Below are 20,161 nucleotides of genomic sequence, written 5' to 3' on the forward strand. Positions count from 1 at the left end.
GAGCAAGTGCTTCCTTCTTTAATATTCATGTGTTGTCTTACAGTTTGTGATGTCTGGCTGGGGTACAGGTTATTCATTTCGATGTGAAATTGTTGACTATTCCAGGTCACCTACAGCGTTGAGGGTAAGTTTCTCTTTGGAAAAACTTGTAATTCAAAATCAATGTTAAAACTATTTGTAACACTTTATGTAAACTCAGAATGAGTAAATGCCTCAATTATTAGAATATAAGTATTGGGAGAGAAAAGCTAAACATTACTGGAAAGAATCAAAGAAAGTCAAGTATATTGTTTTCTGTAAAATGAAAACTTGTCCTTTTTAATTTCTTGGAGTTAAAGATAAATTTATATATGCTTCTGTAAAAAATTAAAAGTAGAATTACTATATGATCTAGCAATTCCACTTCTGGGTATATACCTAAAGGAATTGAAAGCAGGGACTCAAAGAGATATTTATATACCCATATTTATATGAAACAGCATTACTCGCAATAGCCAAAAAGTGAAGACATCCCAAGTGTCCACTGATGAATGAATAAACAGAATGTGGTATATACATATGATGGAGTATTATTCAGCCTTAACAAGGAAGGAAATTCTGACACATGCTACAACATGGATGAGACTTGAGGATATTAAGTGAAATAATTCAGGTATAAAATGACAAATACAGTATGATTCTATGATTCTATGAGGTACTTAGAGTAGTCTTCTTTCAGAGACAGAAAGTAAAATGGTAGTTCTGAGTCGGTAGGGGGAAAAGATGATGGGGAGTTGTTTTATGGGTAGAATCTCAGTTTTGCAAAATTTAAAAAGTGTTCTATTGATGGATGGTGGTGATGATTGCACAACAATGTGAATGTATTTAATGCCACTGAACTGAACACTTAAAAATAGGTAAGATGGTAAATTTTATGTTATGTGTTTTTTGCCAAAATTAAAAAAAAGAAAATTTTCTTCCATGTGAAAAATAAATAAATAAATTCATATCTATGTGGTTTCTGCAGATGGCACGTACTTGCTGGCTTTATTACTTCTCCAAATTCATCGAGCTGTTAGATACTGTGAGTATGTAGTCACCACATTTAGTAAATGTTTGATTTTCAATGAAAGCAATTAACTGTTATGAGTTCAGTTGTCTGATAACTTTGGTTATCGGGCCTCCTCCAGCAGACCTACTATTATCTTTTACCTTTTATTATCAGTAATTTTAGAGAACAGATAGGATAAGCTTATTTTTCAGTCTCTTGTAGACTCCAAAAGGTTTTCTTAAATATATAACACCTGTTTAAAATAAGTATGTAACTGTCACATACATTACAAAACCGTATCTTTTATGTAGGTCGATGGCAGTTGTTTTGTGAAGCAAGTTTTAGAAAACAAAGAGCAGAGAACATTTTACCTTTTGTTCTTCATATCAGAGCACTGTGTCATTCATCCTCCTTTAGGAGGATAAATGCTTTAAAATTCATAAACTTACAGTATTAGGTTGGTGCAAAAGTAATTGTGGTTTTTGCCATTATTTTTAATAGAATGTTAAGTTACCCCTGGAATATCAGTAATTCGGTAATAGCAAAACTACCTCCAGCAGCCCTTGAAGTCCATGCTTACTGGGTTCTCTCTCTGCCTGAAGATCAACTCTGAATTTAGGTGCCTGGTCCCTGGGAGAAACAAGTGCCATGGATTAGGGTCCATAAGGAGAGAAGAAAGCCATGCACCTTTGTTTCCAAAGTAGAAAAGCTGTATATGTATTGTATCTTTGTGGTATGTGGCTGTTAGTTATTTGGAATCAGCCCTGGACCTAAAACGGACAAGTGTGTTTTTCTTCTCTCTCACTACATTTCTTGTAGCAAATCTCAACTAGCTTTAACCTTCTCAGATGACTACACATAATGTTAGAATTGGAAAGGACTTTAGGGAACATAGAATCAGTCTAGTGGTTCTCAAACTTGAGCATGCACTAGAATCCCCTGGCGAGCTTGTTTAAAACACAGATCTCTATATCCCACCCCCAGAGTTTCTGATTCAGTATGTCTAGGTGGAGCTCAAGAACTTGTATGTCTAGCAAGTTCTACGGTACTGTTATTACTGTTGGTCCAAAGTCCACACTTTGAGAACCCTTGCTATTGTTCAGTGGTTCTCAACCCTCGTGGTCTACTAGACTTAATTGCATTAGAAAGCAAAAAAGCCAGGGCCTCATCCCCAGAGATTTGGTGCCAGATGGTCTAGAGTAGAGACCAGGGATGGCTATTTTTAAAAGCTTCTTGGACATTGCAATATGCAGCCAGGGTTGAGAACTATTGAGGCATTAAAGTCCAAAGCCTTCAGTCTGAAAATACATTGAAGCCAAGAAGTTAAGTGACTTACCAGAAGGAATGCTGCTACTAGGATGAGGATGTTGATTTTCTGTTGATGGCTTTTTTTGTTGCACCATGCTGTTCCTCCACGTGTTTAAACAAATATGTGGTGGCTTTGTTGTTTCTGCTTTGTATGTTCTCAGTTCTACCTGCCATAGGAAACTGTGGCCGCCTCAGTGTCCTTCCTAAAAACCACACTTCTGAAAAACTCCTACAAATATTTTTTATTTTATTTCTTCTACTTTGTTTAGTGATGTATTTAGAAGTCTAACTCACCACTGGTCTTCTGAATTTCAAGTGGTTTTTTGAACATTTAATTCTGCTTTTGAATAGTTTTTGAAAAAACGAAAAAGTTTCCTCCAAATCTTTTCTGTTTATTCGTTTGTTTGTTTGTAGAATTTCTGCAAACTACTGGGTACATTTAGTCTGGGTGGTGCCTTCATTGCTCTTCTCAGTTTTCCTAGGCAGTTTTACTTTTTTTCCGTCCTATTTCCCCAATGAGCTCTTCAAGTTTTCCCTTTTTATTTTTCTTTCATAATAATTTGTTAACTTTTGATTTGTTGCAAGTCCTCTTTCAGTTTGCTTAAAACCCTGTGTAAATTGGTAGGATGTGTTAGAGAGCCATGTAGAATAATTTCAGTCGTAAGAATTCAGATTCCCTGCTTTTCCATATACTTAAAAATCCATGTGGATTTATTTTTTCTATCAATAACATTTCTTTTAGTAAGTTTTGGCCATATTCTTCACTTTATATCTTTGATTTTCAAGTCTGCTTACAATTTATTTTTACTTTTTTATTGATTCTCCCATGAGTAGGCATCATACCTAAGTTCCTTCATACTAATGAGCCTTTGAACTGCCCCTTGGAGAATCAGCTGCTCCTATGAGCATTCCATAAGGCAATCCTTTCAAAGCAAATTATGATGTGAACTAGTTTGGACTTTGCCAATATTTGTATAACATTAGATAAATTACTGCATGATTTTATATGAACTTGATTTTCTTTAAATTATTTCAGATCTTTTTTGTTCTGCGTAAGAAAAATACCCAAGTGACTTTTCTGCATGTCTTCCATCATACCATCATGCCATGGACCTGGTGGTTTGGAGTCAAATTTGCTGCAGGTAGCCAAGGGAGAGTTGGGATCATATGTTATAAATAACATTTTTGTATGCTGTAAACACAAAATCTATCCTTAAATTGATTTAAAAGCAACTCAAAACATCAAAGAGTCACTTTGATCAAACTTCTGGCTTTCATTATTAGTTGAAACCTATATGCAGGACTCTTACCTAGATCCCTCCCCAACCCTCCATTCTTTAGAAATGCATGACTTTGGGGAACAGTCTTCTACACATATTTTTCAGTTGTTTTGTTTGGATTTTATTCATTTCCCATATAGTTCTGTTAAATAAATAAAACGTTGAAAGCCTTGGTTTTATAGGAGTATAGTTAGATATCAATCCCTTATATGTTTCCTGGAAGTGGGACTGTTCATCTCAAGTTCTAAGTCTTCTTTGCCTTCAAATTTCCAATAGATGATACACACCCTAACCCCTAACAACTCTTTAAAGATGTGTCAAATTGCAGTTTTCCTAACTACCTTTAAATATCCTACCAAATTAAAAGATGTTTCGATAGTGTTTTTTAAATCAGAAATAGTTTAAATCAAAAGCTTGGGAAGCTGCAAAAGAAAGACAACTAGTTACTTATAAGGGAGCTCCCATAAGATTGTCAGATGATTTCTCAATAGAAACGTTGCAGGCCAGAAAGGATTGGCATTAAATATTCAAAGTGATGCAAAGCAAGGACCTACAACCAAGACTACTCTACACAGCAAGGCTATCACTTAAAATTGAAGGAGAGATACAGAGCTTCCCAGACAAGAAAAAGCTAAAGGAGTTCATCACCACCAAACCAATATTACAAGAAATATTAGAGGGACTTCTTTAAGAAGAACGAGAAAAAAAATAAAAAGGATGTAAATATGAATAATAAAATGGTAGTAACTATGTATCTATCAATAATCACTTTAATGTAAATGGATTAAGTGCTTCAATCAAAGAACATAAGGTGGCTGAATGGATAAGAAAACAAGACCCATACATATGCTGTCTACAAGAGACCCACTTCAGAATAAAAGACACACACAGACTGAAAGTAAGGGATAGAAAAAGATATTTCATATGAATAGAAATGAAAAAAAAGCTAAGGTAGCAATACTTATATCAGAAAAAATAGACTTTAAAATAAAGACTATAATAAGAGTTAAAGAAGGACATTACATAATGATAAAGGGATCAATCCAACAAGAGGATGTAACCCTTGTAAACATTTAGGCACCCAACATAGGAGCACCTAAATATATAAAGCAAATATTGACCAACTAAGGGAGAGATTAACAGTAATACAATCATAATAGTGCACTTTAGTACCCTATTGACACCAATGGACAGATCCTCCAAACAGAAAATCAACAAGGAAACAGTGGCCCTAAATAACACAGTAGATCAGATGGATTTAATTAATATATTTACAGTATTTCATCCCAAAGTAGCAGAATATACATTCTTTTCAAGTACATATGGAACATTTTCCAAGATAGACCACGTTAGGTCACAAAATAAGTCTCAATAAATTAAAAAAATCCAAAATCATATCAAGCAGCTTTGAACAGAATGGTATGAAACTAGAAATCAATTACAAGGAAAAAAACCTGAAAAACACACAAACACATGGAAGGTAAATAACCTGCTACTAAATAATGAATAGGTCAACCATGAAATCAAGGAAGAAGTCAAAATATACCTGTTGAAACAAATTAAAATAAAAGCACAGTGACCTAAAAATCTCTGGGACACAGCAAATACAGTGTTAAGAGGGAAATTCATAGCAGTGTAAGAAACAAGAAAAATCTCAAACTATCTAACCTTACACTTAAAGGAACTAGAAAAAGAACTACAAACAAAGCCCAAAGTGGGTAGAAGGAAGGAAGTAATAAATACCAGAGTGAAAATAAAATAGAGTCTAAAAAATAATACAAAAGATCAATGAAACCAAGAGCTGATTCTTTGAACAGATAAACAAAGTTGATAAACCTTTAACCTCACTCATCAAGAAAAAAGAGGACCCAAATAAATAAAATCAGAAATGAAAGAGGAGAAATCACAGCTGATACCACAGAAATACAAAGGATTATAAGAAAATATTATGAACAATTATGTGCCAAAAATTGGACAATCTGGAGGAAATGGTTAAATTCCTAGAAACATACAATCTTCCAACACTGAATCAAGAAGAAATAGAAAATCTCAACTGACAGATTACTGCTAGGGGAATTGAACCAGTAATCAAACAACTCCCAACGAACAAAAGTCCTGGACTGGATGGCTAAATTCACAGGTGAATTTTACCAAACATTCAAAGAACAATTAACATCTATCCCTTTTAAACTATTCCAAAAAATTCAAGAGGAGGGAAAACTTCCAATCTCATTTTATGAGACTACCATTACCCTGATTCCAAAACCAGACAAAGACATTCCAAAAAAATGATAAAATTATAGACTATGTTATATCCCTGATGAACATAGACACAAAAATCCTCAATAAAATATTAGCAAACCAAATTCAGCAACATATTTAAAAAGATCATAGGCTATGATCAAGTGGGATTTATTCCTGGGATGCAAGGTTGGTTCGATACCTGCAAATCAATTAACATGATGCACCACATAAACAAAATGAAAGATAAAAATCATACGATCATATCAATAGATGCAGGAAAAGTGTTTGACAGAATCCAGCATCCATTTATGATAACAACACTCAATAAACTGGGAATAGAGGGAACATACCTTAAAATAATAAAGGCCATTGTAACAAACCCATAGTTAACTACCAATGGCATTTTCCACAGAACTAGAAGAAATAATTTTAAAACATATGGAAGCACAAAAAACTCCAAGTAGCCACAGGAATCTTGAAAAAGAAGAATAAAATTGGAGGTATCACACTACCTGATATCAAACTATTCTACAAGACTATAGTAATCAAAACAGCATGGTTCTGGCATAAAAATAGACACATAGATCAATGGAACAGAATAGCCAACCCAGAAATAAACCCAAGCCTATATGGTAATTTAATCTATGACGAAGGAGGTAAGAACATACAGTAGGATAAATACAATCTATTCAATAAATGGTGTTGGGAAAACTGGGCGGATATATGCAAAAAAAAAAAAAAACAAGACCACTGTCTTATACCATATACAAAATAAACTCAAAATGGATTAAAGATTTAAATGTAAGACCTGAAACCATAAAACCCCTAGATGAAAACATAGACAGTAAACTCTCTGACATTGCTCTTAGTAATATTGTCTTCTGATCTATCTCCTCAAGCAAACAAAACAAAGAAAAAATAAATAAAAATAAATAAACTGGAGTGTATCAAACTAAAAAAATTTTGCCTAGCAAAGGAAACAAACCACCAACAAAACAAAAAGACATCCTACTGAATGGGAGAAGATACTCACCAATGATACATCTGATAAGGGGTTAATATCCAAAATTTATAAAGAATTTACACAACTCAATACCAAAAAAACTAAAGAATCCAATTAAAAAATGGGCAGAGGACCTGAAGAGACGTTTCTCTAAAGAGGACACACAGATGGCCAATAGACATATGACAAGATGGTCAACATCACTGGTCATCACAGAAATGCAAGTTTAAACCACAATGAGATATCACCTCACACCTGTCAGAATGGCCATCATCAGTTAATCAACAAACAAGTGTTGGAGAGGCTGTGGAGTGAAGGGAACCCTCATGCATTGTTGGTGGGATTCCAAATTGGTGTAGTCACTGTGGAAAATGGTTTGGAGGTTCCTCAAAAAATGAAGAATACAACTACTTTATCACCTAGCAGTTCCATTTCTGGGTATTTATCTGAAATAATCCAAAGCACTAATTTGAAAGTATATATGCACCCCCGTGTTCATTGCAGCACTTTTTGCAATATCCAAGGTATTGAAGCAACCCAAGTGCCCGTCAGTAAATGATTGGATAAAGAGATAGTATCTCTCGATAGATAGATAGACAGACAGACAGACAATGGAATATTACTCAGATATAAAGAAGAATGAAATCTTCCCATTTGCAACAACATGGATGGACCGAAAGTGCATTAGGCTAAGTGAAATAAAACAGAGACAGATAAATACCATATTATCTCACATGTGGAATCTAAAGAACAAAATAAATGAACAAACAAGATAGAAACAGACTCATAGATACAGGGAACAAACAGATGGTTACTAGATGGGAGGGGGAATGGGAAGCTGGGTGTAAAAAGTGAAAGGGATTAAGAAGTACAAATTGGTAGTTACAAAATAGTCATGGGGATGTAAAGTACAGCATAGAGAATATAGTCAATAATGTTGCAACAACTATGGATAGTGCCAGGTGGGTACTAGAGTAATTGGGGGGAATCACTGCATAAATTATATAAATGTCTAACCACTATGCTGTACACCTGAAACTAATATAAAGTATTATTGAATGTCAACTGTCACTGAAAAAAATAATTTTAAAGATAATAAATGAAAAATAGTAATAAAAAGAAGCTTGACAAACAGGCCCTTTTCTTTGGTTTTGGTTTTATGCTTTTGTACATCTAGAACTAGCAAAAAAACAGGTTAAGTAATTTTACCTTATCACAAAGTTTTAAATAAGTAGTATCTCCAAGGACATATTCTTGTTAGCCAAAGCTGATTGGGGTATTTATTTATGCTCGTTTCTTAAATTTAAGATGTCTTCAAGTGGGCCCACAGCCCATATTAGATAATGCTTTAAACATTTCTGTGAATAGCTCACCTCTATTAGGCATTCTGACTTTGCAAGACTAAAAGAAAAGAGGAATAATAGCAATCCAGCTTTTCTTTTGAATATAATGAAAATATTTATGTGGCAGATTTTTATATTAATTATGTACAAACTCCCTTCCAGAGATATGGAGAATTATGGTACTTACCCAGGTAATTCCTTTATTTTTCCCAAACCAAATGAGTAAAATGTAATGACTTTCTAATTGTAATTCATTCTAAGATTTTGGCTTTTCAGAGCTGTTATTGTAAAAAAGAAAGCAAGCTCAGAAAGTACTTTATTAGAAAAGCCTTCCAAAGAAGATGTGAACAATGTTCCCAATTAAAATGTGATTGTTCTGTGAACAAATTTATTAAAAAAACTCATTAGAAAATAACTAGAGAAAATATGCCAGTGAATTTTATTTGATGACTTATTTTGATCAGTAATCCTTACTAAACACTCTTAGCCACACTGGTGCTTTGATAAACTCCTTTCCATAGGATCATCTTTTTAGGGTATTTAAATGGTGAGATCTTCTGAATGGACAATAGACACTTTTCTACCGAGAAACGGAGAAGTGGTGTCTTAGTGAGACAGGCTCTGACGTAGTTCTTTATCGAGAGTGCAGTAGATCTCCTGAGTGCACATAATCGTGAGACACAAATAGACTTCAGATTTGGCTCAAACCCGGTTAAGCAGCTTAACTCCTAAACTATCAGAAATAGACAACTGTTCTATTTTCAAGCACCCTAGAAAAGGTGTTTTCACATCCCTGTAATTTATTTATTTTTCTTTTGGGAAAGAAGACTAATCCAAATGTAAGTAATAAAAGCTGGGAAGTTGTTAAGCTTCATTTATTCAGTTTCTTCTGATTTGAAATTTGTGATAATTAAAGGATTAGCTGAAGTTTTATTTACTGTATTCAGGAAGGAAAAGTTTGTGAAGCAGAGTACAGCATAAATGAGACATTAGGGGAATATTTAAACTATTTAAAATAATTATTTAAAACAGGTTTTCTCTAAGGGACTACTTCAGTAGTATAGTACTTTAGCACTACTTTAGTAGCAGCAATATCAAGAATTGTTGCAATTATGAATGATTATTAAGAAGTACTTAGTTTCTACTATGCAACAATTTTTATTTTGCCTTAAATTTTCTGTAATTCATAGTGTTTATGAATTTGGTCCTTCTTCTAACATAATTAGTCCAAATTTGTGATGTTTTGCTTTATTTCTGGAATTAAAGTATACTGGGATAAAGAACAGAATATTATGGAGAAAAATTTAAATTTTAGGCAACATTATTCAGCGAAATCAGGCTGTACATAAAGAATGTACTTTCTTCTAGGTTGTGCCACTTTGGAAACAGATGCTAGGGAAGGATATTGTTCCTCCCACACACAACTAATCACCCTGTTACCCCTTCCACTGTTGTAGTGGGCCAGCTAAAGCCAGTGAAAATGATCTTTGCTTACATTCCCCCAGACTTCTTTCCTTGTATTCTAAATTGAATGTGATCAGTAGGAGCTCCTGTGAAATTAGAAGAGGACAACCAAGATAGGAAGGCACAGTTCATAAGAATCAAATGGAAGCAGTAAACAAAGATGGTTTAACAATTAATAAATGTTTATTTTGGTAAAACAGTAATTGATTAAAGCAAAGCTAGCATAGCTTGCTAATGAAAGCCTGTGGTTTCACTGCCAGAGTTTTGATTTCACACAATGACATGTGCAGCAGTATTCTTCGTGGCTTTATTCATAATTACCCAAATTGGAAACAGTCCAAGTTATTTTTTAATAGGAGAATGGATAAATAAATTGTGATGTATTCATATTGTGTATTACTACATAGCAATACAAAGGTGAACTAATATGTACACCAACTTGGGTGAATCTTAAAAATATGTTGATTGAAAGATAGGCACAAAAGGGTATAGACAGTATAATTCCATTTATATAAAGTTTAAATGCAGGCAAAATAATAGTTGATGATAGAAGTTAGAATAAAGGTTACATTGGGAGGGGTGTATTCTTTGACGGGGGTATATGGGAACCTTACCTAGTGTTGGAAATGTCTTATATCTTGAATTCAGTAATCGTTATGTGGGTATATACATATGTAAAAAAATCATCGAATTTTACACTTAAGATTAACATATTTTGTGTACTTTATGTATGTTAACACTCACTAAAAAATAAATGTGATTACTATTTAGCAATATAAAAAGTAACTCAACCTTGTTTGTTAAAGTAAACCCAAATCGTACGACCATCATAAGTCAAGATATAATAGAATAAAGACATGCTAATTTATTTTCTAGGATTTGTATCTTTTACTAAATGTATATATTATCCAGTTCCCTCTAATTTGATAGCTGTTTAACAAGATTGATGTTTTATGCATTGTTTGATTTTCTTCCTACTGAAATTGAAGAAATATGGACTAAAATCTCACTTCAGTCAAAAATATGTCTCATTTTAAGGAACTGTGCCCCATTTTATAATAATTTTATTTTCCAGGTGGTTTGGGAACATTCCATGCCTTTCTAAATTCAGCTGTGCACGTGGTCATGTATTTCTACTATGGACTATGTGCGCTGGGACCAGCCTACCAGAAGTATTTGTGGTGGAAAAAATATTTGACATCATTACAGCTTGTGAGTAATTAATTTTCTTTAAAACAATATATACGACTAAACTAGAGTCATTTGTCTTCCCTGTATATTAGGATACTAACTAAATAAAGAACAAAGTTTACAAAACAACACCGATGTAAAGTGTCGGGCCTCTATATGGCATCACACCATTATCCTTTCTATGTTGTTTAAAATTTTGTCAGTAATTTTGTTGAAAACAAACTATATTTGGTAGCCAAGAAGCTCAGACCATTAAACCAAAGTGTGTATCTTTATACTATTTTATGCATTTACATAAAGCATTTGTGATCAAAATAATCTCAAAGTTATGTGGACCTCAATAGGCATCATATTAAATCAGAAGTTAGAAATTCCATACCTTAGATCTAAATGACCTTGAGAAAATGTAACTTGTGAGAATTTTGAGCCTTCCTGTGTGTCAGCCCATCTAGTCCTCATATTTGTAAGTCTATTTTCCTCCAACTAGTAAAAGTCTGTGAGGATTAAAGAGGCAGGGTAATATATATATATACATACTGACAAAATCGACAGCATCCTAAATAACCAAACATAAGGAAACGGTGAAATAAATTTTCTTAATTCCTACTTTGGAATATTACAAAGTCATGAAAATTATTCACAATTGATTTCTAAGTGTTTTTTTTTTCTGATAACAAATTAGAGTACTTTCCTCAAGTAAACAATGTTCAAAAGAGCAGAGGCACTCAATTAAGACCTAATAATAGTTTCCAAGCATTAATCCCCAAAATATATGATGGCATATCATTTTTTTGAAGTTTAACCATGGGTTAAGATGATGATTTGCTTTACATTTTGTCTTCTATTAAAAGAAGAATTCTGTGATTCTCATATTTCCAAATTTACAGTCTATGACAAATTAGTGTCATACTCTGCCAATAACACTAAAAAGAAAATATGAATTTAGGTATAGATAGCCGGTTGAACCTTAATTTCTGTTAAAATCCTACAACTTGTTAAGTGAAATTTGGCATAGTCACATAATGGCGTTCTCCCAGGAGAGAAACTAATATTTTAGTCTGTAAGGATGTTCAATCGATATCAGAGTATATCCTTTCAGAGTTGCTTATTGTATCCAAAATTGACAGCACCCAAAATAACCAACTATAAGGAAATGGTGAAATGAATTATCTTAATTCCTACCTTGGAATATTATGAAGTCATGAAAATTACTTACAATTGCTTTATTTTTAAGTAGATTTTCTGATTTTAAAGTAATATATGCTCATTGCAGAAAAATAAGAACATCTAATTAAAGGAAGAGAAAAAAATAAGCATAATTCTACCACCCAGGGATAATCAGAGCTGATATTTTATTTTCTACCTTCATATACAGAGGGTGCCAAACAAAAATGTATACACATTTTAAGAAAGGAAAAAACTGTATTAAAATTGTAATAATATATACCGATAACAAAAGATGAATACAAGTCACGCGTGTCTTCTGCAATTATAAGAGGTGCTCAAAGTGGTTACCATCAGTGTCCAGACCCTTCTGATTACGGCGAACTACTGTTTGAGCAATGCTGACCAAAGTGTCCATTTGTATACGTTTTTTTGGCACCCCCGGTATATAAATTATATATATATATATACTTTTGTATGATTTGTATTATACTGCATATACAATTTTGTATTAGGCTTTTTTTCCCTTAATACGTATACTCTTAAATGTTTAAAGACTTTAATAATGTGGAAAAATACTTATAAGGAAAGAGTAGACGTTTGTTCATTATTATTTTAAATGTATTAATTATACACAAACACACTTGCATAGAACATTGCAGATGTTGCTTTGTTTTCCTAAGTTTTCATTTCCTCATCTGCATAATGAGAGGAATAATTGTAGCTATTGCACGGGAATGTCACAGAAGTTCCTTAAGCTAGTGCAAGGAAAGTTCATGATAACAGTAAAAGAAACTAGGTGAAAATCTTAACTGTGGTTTTAACTGTATGGATTGTGGGTAATTGTTGTTTTTTTATTAATAGATTTTTACTTTTCTAAAATTTCCACAGAACATATGTTGCCTTTTAATCAGGAGAAAAAAGATATCCAAGAAATCTGGACATTAGCCTAGAAAGTGTCACTCTTAAGACTGTGTAGAATGTTCAGGAATACAGAGCCATTGGACATCACTAGGATGGCCCCTAATGCTTCCCACTCCTTGCAGAGTCTCTGCCGCTGTTGGCAGATAAGGATATATTTTTATCTATGACAGTAGAGGACAGATGGCAGATGTGGGGACTCAGAGATGCTTTGGCTCCTACAGAATTAGCGAGGCTCTAATTAGAATGTTTTTATTTTCCTTAAATTGAAATATCTGGTTTAACCACAAAATATTTGAAATTGAAACTGTCCTAGAAAATTAGGCCATAAAGTAGTGCTCCCATGTGCTTTTCATCAGTCAAGGACTCAAGTCAAGGCCTTGCAAAGAAAACTTGCTTTGATGGTTCTCTGAGTAGGAAAGGGCACTGCACAGCTCTAGGGACATTTGGATAGAACCCCCAGGAGTTGTGCAGTTTGGTGGGACTGAATAGTGGTTCCAAATTCCCATTTGGATTTTGACACGGTTCCACGCACTATCACTCCCGTGGAGGCTAGATTGAAAGAGAAAATTCCCTACCCACCAGTAGCCTGGAGTGTGGTTGGAGAGTGTTTAAACATAAACAGGCAAAGAATGCATTAAATAATTGCTCCATTGTGACTCTTTTTATCAAACAATATTTTTCATTCTTTCATCTGTTAGGTGCAGTTCATTATTGTCACCATCCACATAGGCCAGTTCTTCTTCATGGAGGATTGCAAGTACCAGTTTCCAGTCTTTCTGTACATCATTATGAGTTACGGATGCATCTTCCTGCTGCTCTTTCTCCATTTTTGGTACCGTGCTTATACCAAAGGTCAGAGGCTGCCCAAAACTGTGAAAAATGGAATCTCCAAAAACAAAGATCACTGAAATTGAAGCACAACATGAATCTATGAATCTATGTCTTTTCAATCAATTTCCTTGACAATCAAGAGATATTTCCATGTGCAGTGCATTTTGTATATTTTTCAAAACCAAGAGCTTGTATTTTTATGATAAGTTATTGGGGTTTCTGATATTTGAGAGCCCAAAGCTCCCAAATAAGTGTCTTCTGATAATTAGAGCCTAAAGCAGCCAGTTTTTCAGCTGCTTTTAAACCTAATCCAAAGGGTTTTGTTTAATACATTTTGTTACAATGAGAGTAGGATGTGAAACAGTACAGTGTTTTTCAAAGAAGTTCAGTATAAATGAAAAATATCATTAGATATTTTGAGCACGGACAGAGATCCATGCTGTACAATGGATTCTTTCTGCCAGATCTGGAAATCTCTAACTGTGGACTCTGGCTTTGTAGCAAGTTGACTGTATTCAGAAGACACTATGTTTACTCTAGAGTTAAATTCCTGTTTTAAAGAACTAACAAAGGTGAACATGAAATGAATTTTTGGTAAGTTATTTAAAATCAATAACAATAATTTGTAATGGATCTCTTGAGTAGCTACCACCAGTTTTGCTGATAAAAGACTTCCTCACAACCTTTTGTTGTATAAAAGTGTTTAGAAGTAACAATCCTTTTGATTAGTACATTGATGCACTTGACACTATGGTTATGTTAATATTTTGAAAAAAGGTGATTTGTTTGGATGGCTTAATGAACACTTTGCTATTGCTGTTTTTAAATTAACTTTCTTTATATCTGGAAAGAGGTTAAGTTTTCAGTGGAAGAAATACTGTGTAGCTCAGTGGGAAAAATCTGTTGTCTGTTGTATTATAATGTCACGTTCTCATATTTCTCACAGTTTAAGGGATTTTCTTGGTGAAATATGTATTGGTTAGATGTGTAAATGTTCATATTATTAGCATACTGCTGGTACCCTTAACTCCTAAATTATTTTTGACCACCCATCACACAGTTTTTAGAGATGTGTTAAAGTGGCTTGTGAAGCAATTGGAGGCCAATGGTGACACAGAGATTATCCAGGGAAGATTTAGTATATAAGGGTCTCTCTCAATAAAGATATAGAGAGACTGCATAATACTTACTGTTATAAATACACTGCATGAGAAAAATGTTTTCCAGAATTATTAAATAACAGCCTAGATTTCTTTTTTCACTTATAAACTGTATAATGAAGGACTAAAATTTATTTTACATAGGTTTCATTTCTTTAAAATTTCTACTTTCTAAAATTCTCACATTTTCTTGGAGAACTCAAACTAATGGTCAGTCAGTAGAGTTTTGTCCAAGAAACAGCAATATTTGGACATTTCTGAATTTTTCCTTATAGCTTGTTTTTTCCTGTTATATTTATACTTGATTTTTGAAGGGCTGCTTATGCTTGTATGACTTTAAACAATTAGTACTTATATAGGGCCTCAGTTATTGTGTAACACACAGTGATACTTATTGTACAACAAAGTCTGAGTGTTTACTTCCTATAAACTCCTGTAGTTCTGTGTCTCCCCCCAATCCATTACATTAACCTATACCATGGCCTTTTGTCTTCACACTTACCAGATTCATAAGGTTATGTGCCTTTCAGTGACCTATTGTGACTTCACTTGCTTACAGTATGAGAAGATGAGGGTTGAGAAATGGGGGAATTTCATTTTTTTAAAAACAAATAAAGAATAAAGAACAGGAGAGTGGAGCTAAAAGAAAACAGCAGGTCTAATTTATTTCTATTGAGGATCTCAAGATTCCTTAAGTGTTTTCCTGTTGGGCTCTTCAAATCCAACCTGTGCTAGATGAGAAGTCATGGTAGGTGCTGTTATGTACACACACAATCGCCAAAGATCCCAGTGGGTTAAAGACCAAAACCAAGCAAAAATAAAAGAGGATGAAATGGGAGAGTTTTATTTCTTTTCTTGCATACTTTCTGACCTGCATTGTACAACCGCTCCTCGCCACCCTGTCTGTAGTCTTTGAAATGTTTGACATGCTTATCAGCTGATAGCCACGCGCGCGATGGAACCACATTCTAAATTATGTGAATTAAAGGGGAGAGCTAGAATGTTACATGAAAAGAAATCTTAGCTGGAAGAAGTGTCCTGCATGCAAACATCAGCAGACCCTTGGATGTAGAATTTGCACAGGCAATGTTTTATTCAGTAGAAACTACCTGTGACTTTGTGGGTCACAGGGAGTTTCTACTGGGGTTTCATCGCACTTTTCAGGACTCTATTGCCTTTGGGTTTGCTTGCCTACCAAGTACAGAGCCCAGTTAGAAAATTTGCTTTATAACATAGGGCTCTATGAATCCCTGAGAACCTATATCTGTATTATAGATAAATAGAAATACAAATTGTTAAATATCTATGGGGACATTGCCATTTTACCGTCTTAATTGAGTAGAGTTCTTAATTGCATAGACTACATTGTTACCTAAATTATAAGATTATGTTTTCTTCATTATCGTTAATTATCCCTTATTTCTGTCAAATTTTTTAAAGACTGGGGAAAAGTCTGGATATTGTCAAAGTTTGGGGTGTGTGTGTGTGTGTGTGTCTTTTTCTGTAGACTAACTGCATATGTTTGCATATGGGTAGATTTTTAACTAGAATACTCATTTAGCCAAGGCATTTGACACATTTGTTATACACTTACCCTATGCGAGACATTAGAATAATACAGAGATGCCTGTGACATAGTCGGGACCTCCTGGAGTTTACAGACTGGCAGAGGAAATTTTGTTATGAGGCAGTAACTGATAGATGCCATATGAGTGAGAATCCTGTACTTAGCAAGCAGTGAAGGCTCCCGGAAGAAATTTTCATTTGAGTTCTTTGTTTAAGATATACAGAATTTCATACTGGGTGGTGGGTTAGTGGGCAAAGTGTTCTAAGTGAAAAAGAAATAGCAAAACAAGGGTGAGGGGAATGAAAGTATTAGGAAAGCTGAGGGAATGGCTGATAGACTAAATTAAAGTGAGGCTCCCTGTAGGTGCTATGGAGAGATAAGACCAAAAAGGGAGATGGGCTCTGACTGGGGGGACACTGCAGTGTGATCTAGGTGGTACCTTAAAACGAGTCATTTGGGGGGTGGGGTGGAGGCATGAGACACTAAAAGCAAAGATAAATTAGTTGATTAAGGATGAGGTAAAGAGAGCCTGAGCGATGGAAAGAAAGAGGATAATGCATGAGAGGTTATAATGGAGAGTCGGATCTGGAGACTGTCCAAGGATGAAATGTGTAGCAGGGCCCAGGGAAGCAGTGTGGTGCTGTGGAAATTTGGCTGAATCTGAAGCTGTAAAGCCTGGGTGGTAGATGCCAAGTGACCTTGGATGAGCCAGTTAACCTCTCTCAGCTTTTGTTTCTTCATCTATAAAATGAGAATACTATTATAGTACAAATTTTCCTTGCTGGATGACTGTGGCTTAAATGGTATTTAAAAGCCTTTTGTATTAATTGGTAAAAATGTGAAATAACGTATGCAGAGAATACAGACTCTGCAGAGTTGAGTGGGGAGGAAAAGAATGTGAGTTCCTAGACTAAGATAGAGCAAAGGTTATGATTCTGTCCACTTCAGGTGGAATAATGTATGTGTTGATTGGAGATGGGGTGACATAAAAGTTCCTCTAGATGTTTCCACCCAAGCAACACGTGGAACGGGCTCACAACACGTCCTGTCAGACCATGCTGCCCCAGAGGGAGGAGCAGAGGGGTCTTTTATGTGGCTCTCTGGGGGTGGTCATGGCTTTTCTTGACAGCTTGTTTCAGGTCAGGCTGTACGTGTGCATGTAACCCCGAAATCCTTACAAATTCCAACACTGTTAACATCCAAAAGAGCTTTTGTGTCTATATTCAGACTGCAGGATTATGAAAATATTGTTGTACCTTGTATGTATTCTAGGGCCCGCAATATTCAATGTTACTAAAGGGAGTAGGTTTGTTAAACTGTGTAGTATTGGCTGCCCAAGGCGGCATTCTGCGCCTAGTACTTATGACTCCAATAGGAATGGTAAGCATTTGACTACCTGAATGTGAAAGGTATGAGCTCACAGCTGGTCTATCTTAAAAGCTGCACAAATCCCTGTCAGTGTGTCTTCTGCCTGCTTTGTGTTTTCTTGCCCATGAATCTGTTTCTTTTCTTTTTACTCCTGTGCAAAACATTTTTCTTCAGCCCCAAACAGTTTTGCCTAGATTATAGAATTATCTTTGGTCTTTTTCCATTTTTCCCAATACAAAGTCCTTTTCTCTGACTAGGCTGCCCTTGCAGAGGGAAAGTTGGTGTAGTGGTTCAGAGCACAGACTCTGGAACCAGCCTGTCTGGTCAAATCCTGGCTCTGTCACTTACTAGCTGTGTGACCTGGACAACCTCTCTGTGTCTCAGTGTCCCCACTGAAAATGGGATGAATGACACTGCTTCCCTCATCAGTGTAGTGTGGGGATTAGATGAGGTAATACAGGAAAAAGCTTTTAGAGCCATGGTGCCTTCTTTTCAGTTGTTCAGGCCCCAAACCCCAGTTCTTTCTCTCTCTCTCTCTCTCTCTCTCTCTCTCTCTCTCTCTCTCTCTCTCTCTCTCTCTCCACCTTAAACTATAACCAGAATCTGACCACTTCTGGGCCTTCCTGATGTCATGCCTTGATTTCTGGAATGGCTTCCTATCTGACTCACTGCTTCCACCCTCACCTCCTTACAATGTGTTACCTACATCTTATTCGAAGTTATCTCAGCATAAATTAAATCATGTCAGTCTTTTACTCAAAACCCTCCAGTGGCTTTTGATTTCACCCAGAGAAAAAGCCAGAGTCTTCACAATGGTCTCCAAGGCCCTCCGCGACCTGCCTCCCACCTGCTGGTGTGCCTGTGTCCTCGTCTCCTACGACTCCCCCTTGGCTCCCTCCATCACACTGGCCTCCGCGTGTTCACCGGCCCATGCGCAGCACACTCCCATCTTAGGGCCCTTGGTCTAGCTTTTGCCTCTGCCTGAGGGATTCTTTCCCAAGTAACTGCTTGGCTAAACCCCTCACCCTACTCCAGTGTTTGCTCAGATGTCACTTTCTTAGTGAGGCACATACCCTGTTTATTACTACAACTTGCACCTTGATCCATTTTTACCTTTTTCTTTCTTTCTTCCACACAACACTTATTACCTTATAACATGCTATCCAATGTACTTAGTTATTTATATTATTTATTGACTATCTTCCTCATTAGAAAGGCAGATAACCTTGTCCTCAAGGGTAGACATTCTGGACTGTTCTGCTGACTGCCATTGCGTAGAAGAACAATGGCTGGCATATTACAGGAGTGAATGTGCCTCATCTGGAAGTTGTCAGGTGTTTTTCTCATGATTAGACTGGGGTTATTAGTTTTTAGGAGAAAGACAATAGAGGTAAAGTATTCTTATCACGTCATTATCAAGGTTACATACTTTCAATATGACTTCACTGTTCATATTAACCTTGACCACCTGGTTGAGATAATGTTATTTTTTCCTCCTTTTATACTTTATTCTTTGGAAGGGAGTCACTGTGCACAACTGCAGGATACTCCCTTGAAGGCAAAGTATCTACATAAATTATTTGGAATTCTTCTGTACAGGCCAGTTACCTGTTCTATTATTTATTTACTCATTTGTGTATATATTAGTATGGACTCATGAGTATCTGTTTTATACTTTGGGTTATAATCCAGTCTGACCTTATTTATTTTGTTGCTCACATTCTTCCCAGTTTGGCCATTGGGAGGTCTTCTTGGTGTGGCTCCTGTGTCACTTTGATATATCCCCACTTCCTTACTTTCTGGTACTACAAGATGCTCCAGTCTTGTCTTGCATATTTCCTGCTCTGTCCTAGAATCAGCCTTGATTCCTTTGATTGGAGAATGTGTTAGAAATCAGAGCTAGCACTAGGCGTGCTAATTGCTATGAGTATCATTACTTCCAGGCCCTCTCAGCTGACAGAGCAAGGAAGTATGTGTGTTTATACTACCAGCGTATATATGCATATCTATAACTATTTCTATATGTAACTGTATCTATGTTAAGATAAACAGGAGTTCATATCGATAGCTCCAGTTCTACCACACGGATCATTCTCGCCTTTGCCTCTTGCTTGTCTATAACTCCAACAGTGAGCAACCTGGCTCCCAGCATCTGCCATCTCTTGACTTAATAGTTCAATTCTAGTCTACATGTATAGTGGTTTCAGAATTCTTAACCTGTATTCCACTTCATCAACCGAGTTCCTTTTGTCTTTCATTTACAGACTCCACTCATTTCTAGAAT

At 35.4% G+C, this 20,161-nt stretch overlaps 1 protein-coding gene across 3 annotated transcripts in view; it reads left to right on the forward strand.

Moving 5' to 3' along the window:
* ELOVL7 (ELOVL fatty acid elongase 7) overlaps nt 1-16,350 on the forward strand; it is a 71,693-nt gene extending 55,343 nt beyond the window's left edge. For 2 of the 3 annotated variants that reach the window (XM_081054637.1, XM_081054636.1), the window contains 5 exons: nt 44-124; nt 1,007-1,063; nt 3,375-3,480; nt 10,748-10,884; nt 13,650-16,350. In XM_081054637.1, the coding sequence (XP_080910763.1) occupies nt 44-124; nt 1,007-1,063; nt 3,375-3,480; nt 10,748-10,884; nt 13,650-13,859 (591 nt within the window). In that variant the 3' untranslated portion in view covers nt 13,860-16,350. The remainder of the gene's footprint in view (nt 1-43; nt 125-1,006; nt 1,064-3,374; nt 3,481-10,747; nt 10,885-13,649) is intronic. The other variant, XM_081054638.1, reaches the window with a different exon arrangement.
* The last annotated feature ends 3,811 nt before the right edge of the window (nt 16,351-20,161 follow it).

The sequence above is a fragment of the Rhinolophus hipposideros genome (assembly GCF_964194185.1).
Source record: "Rhinolophus hipposideros genome assembly, chromosome: 7".
Lineage (NCBI taxonomy): Eukaryota > Metazoa > Chordata > Mammalia > Chiroptera > Rhinolophidae > Rhinolophus > Rhinolophus hipposideros.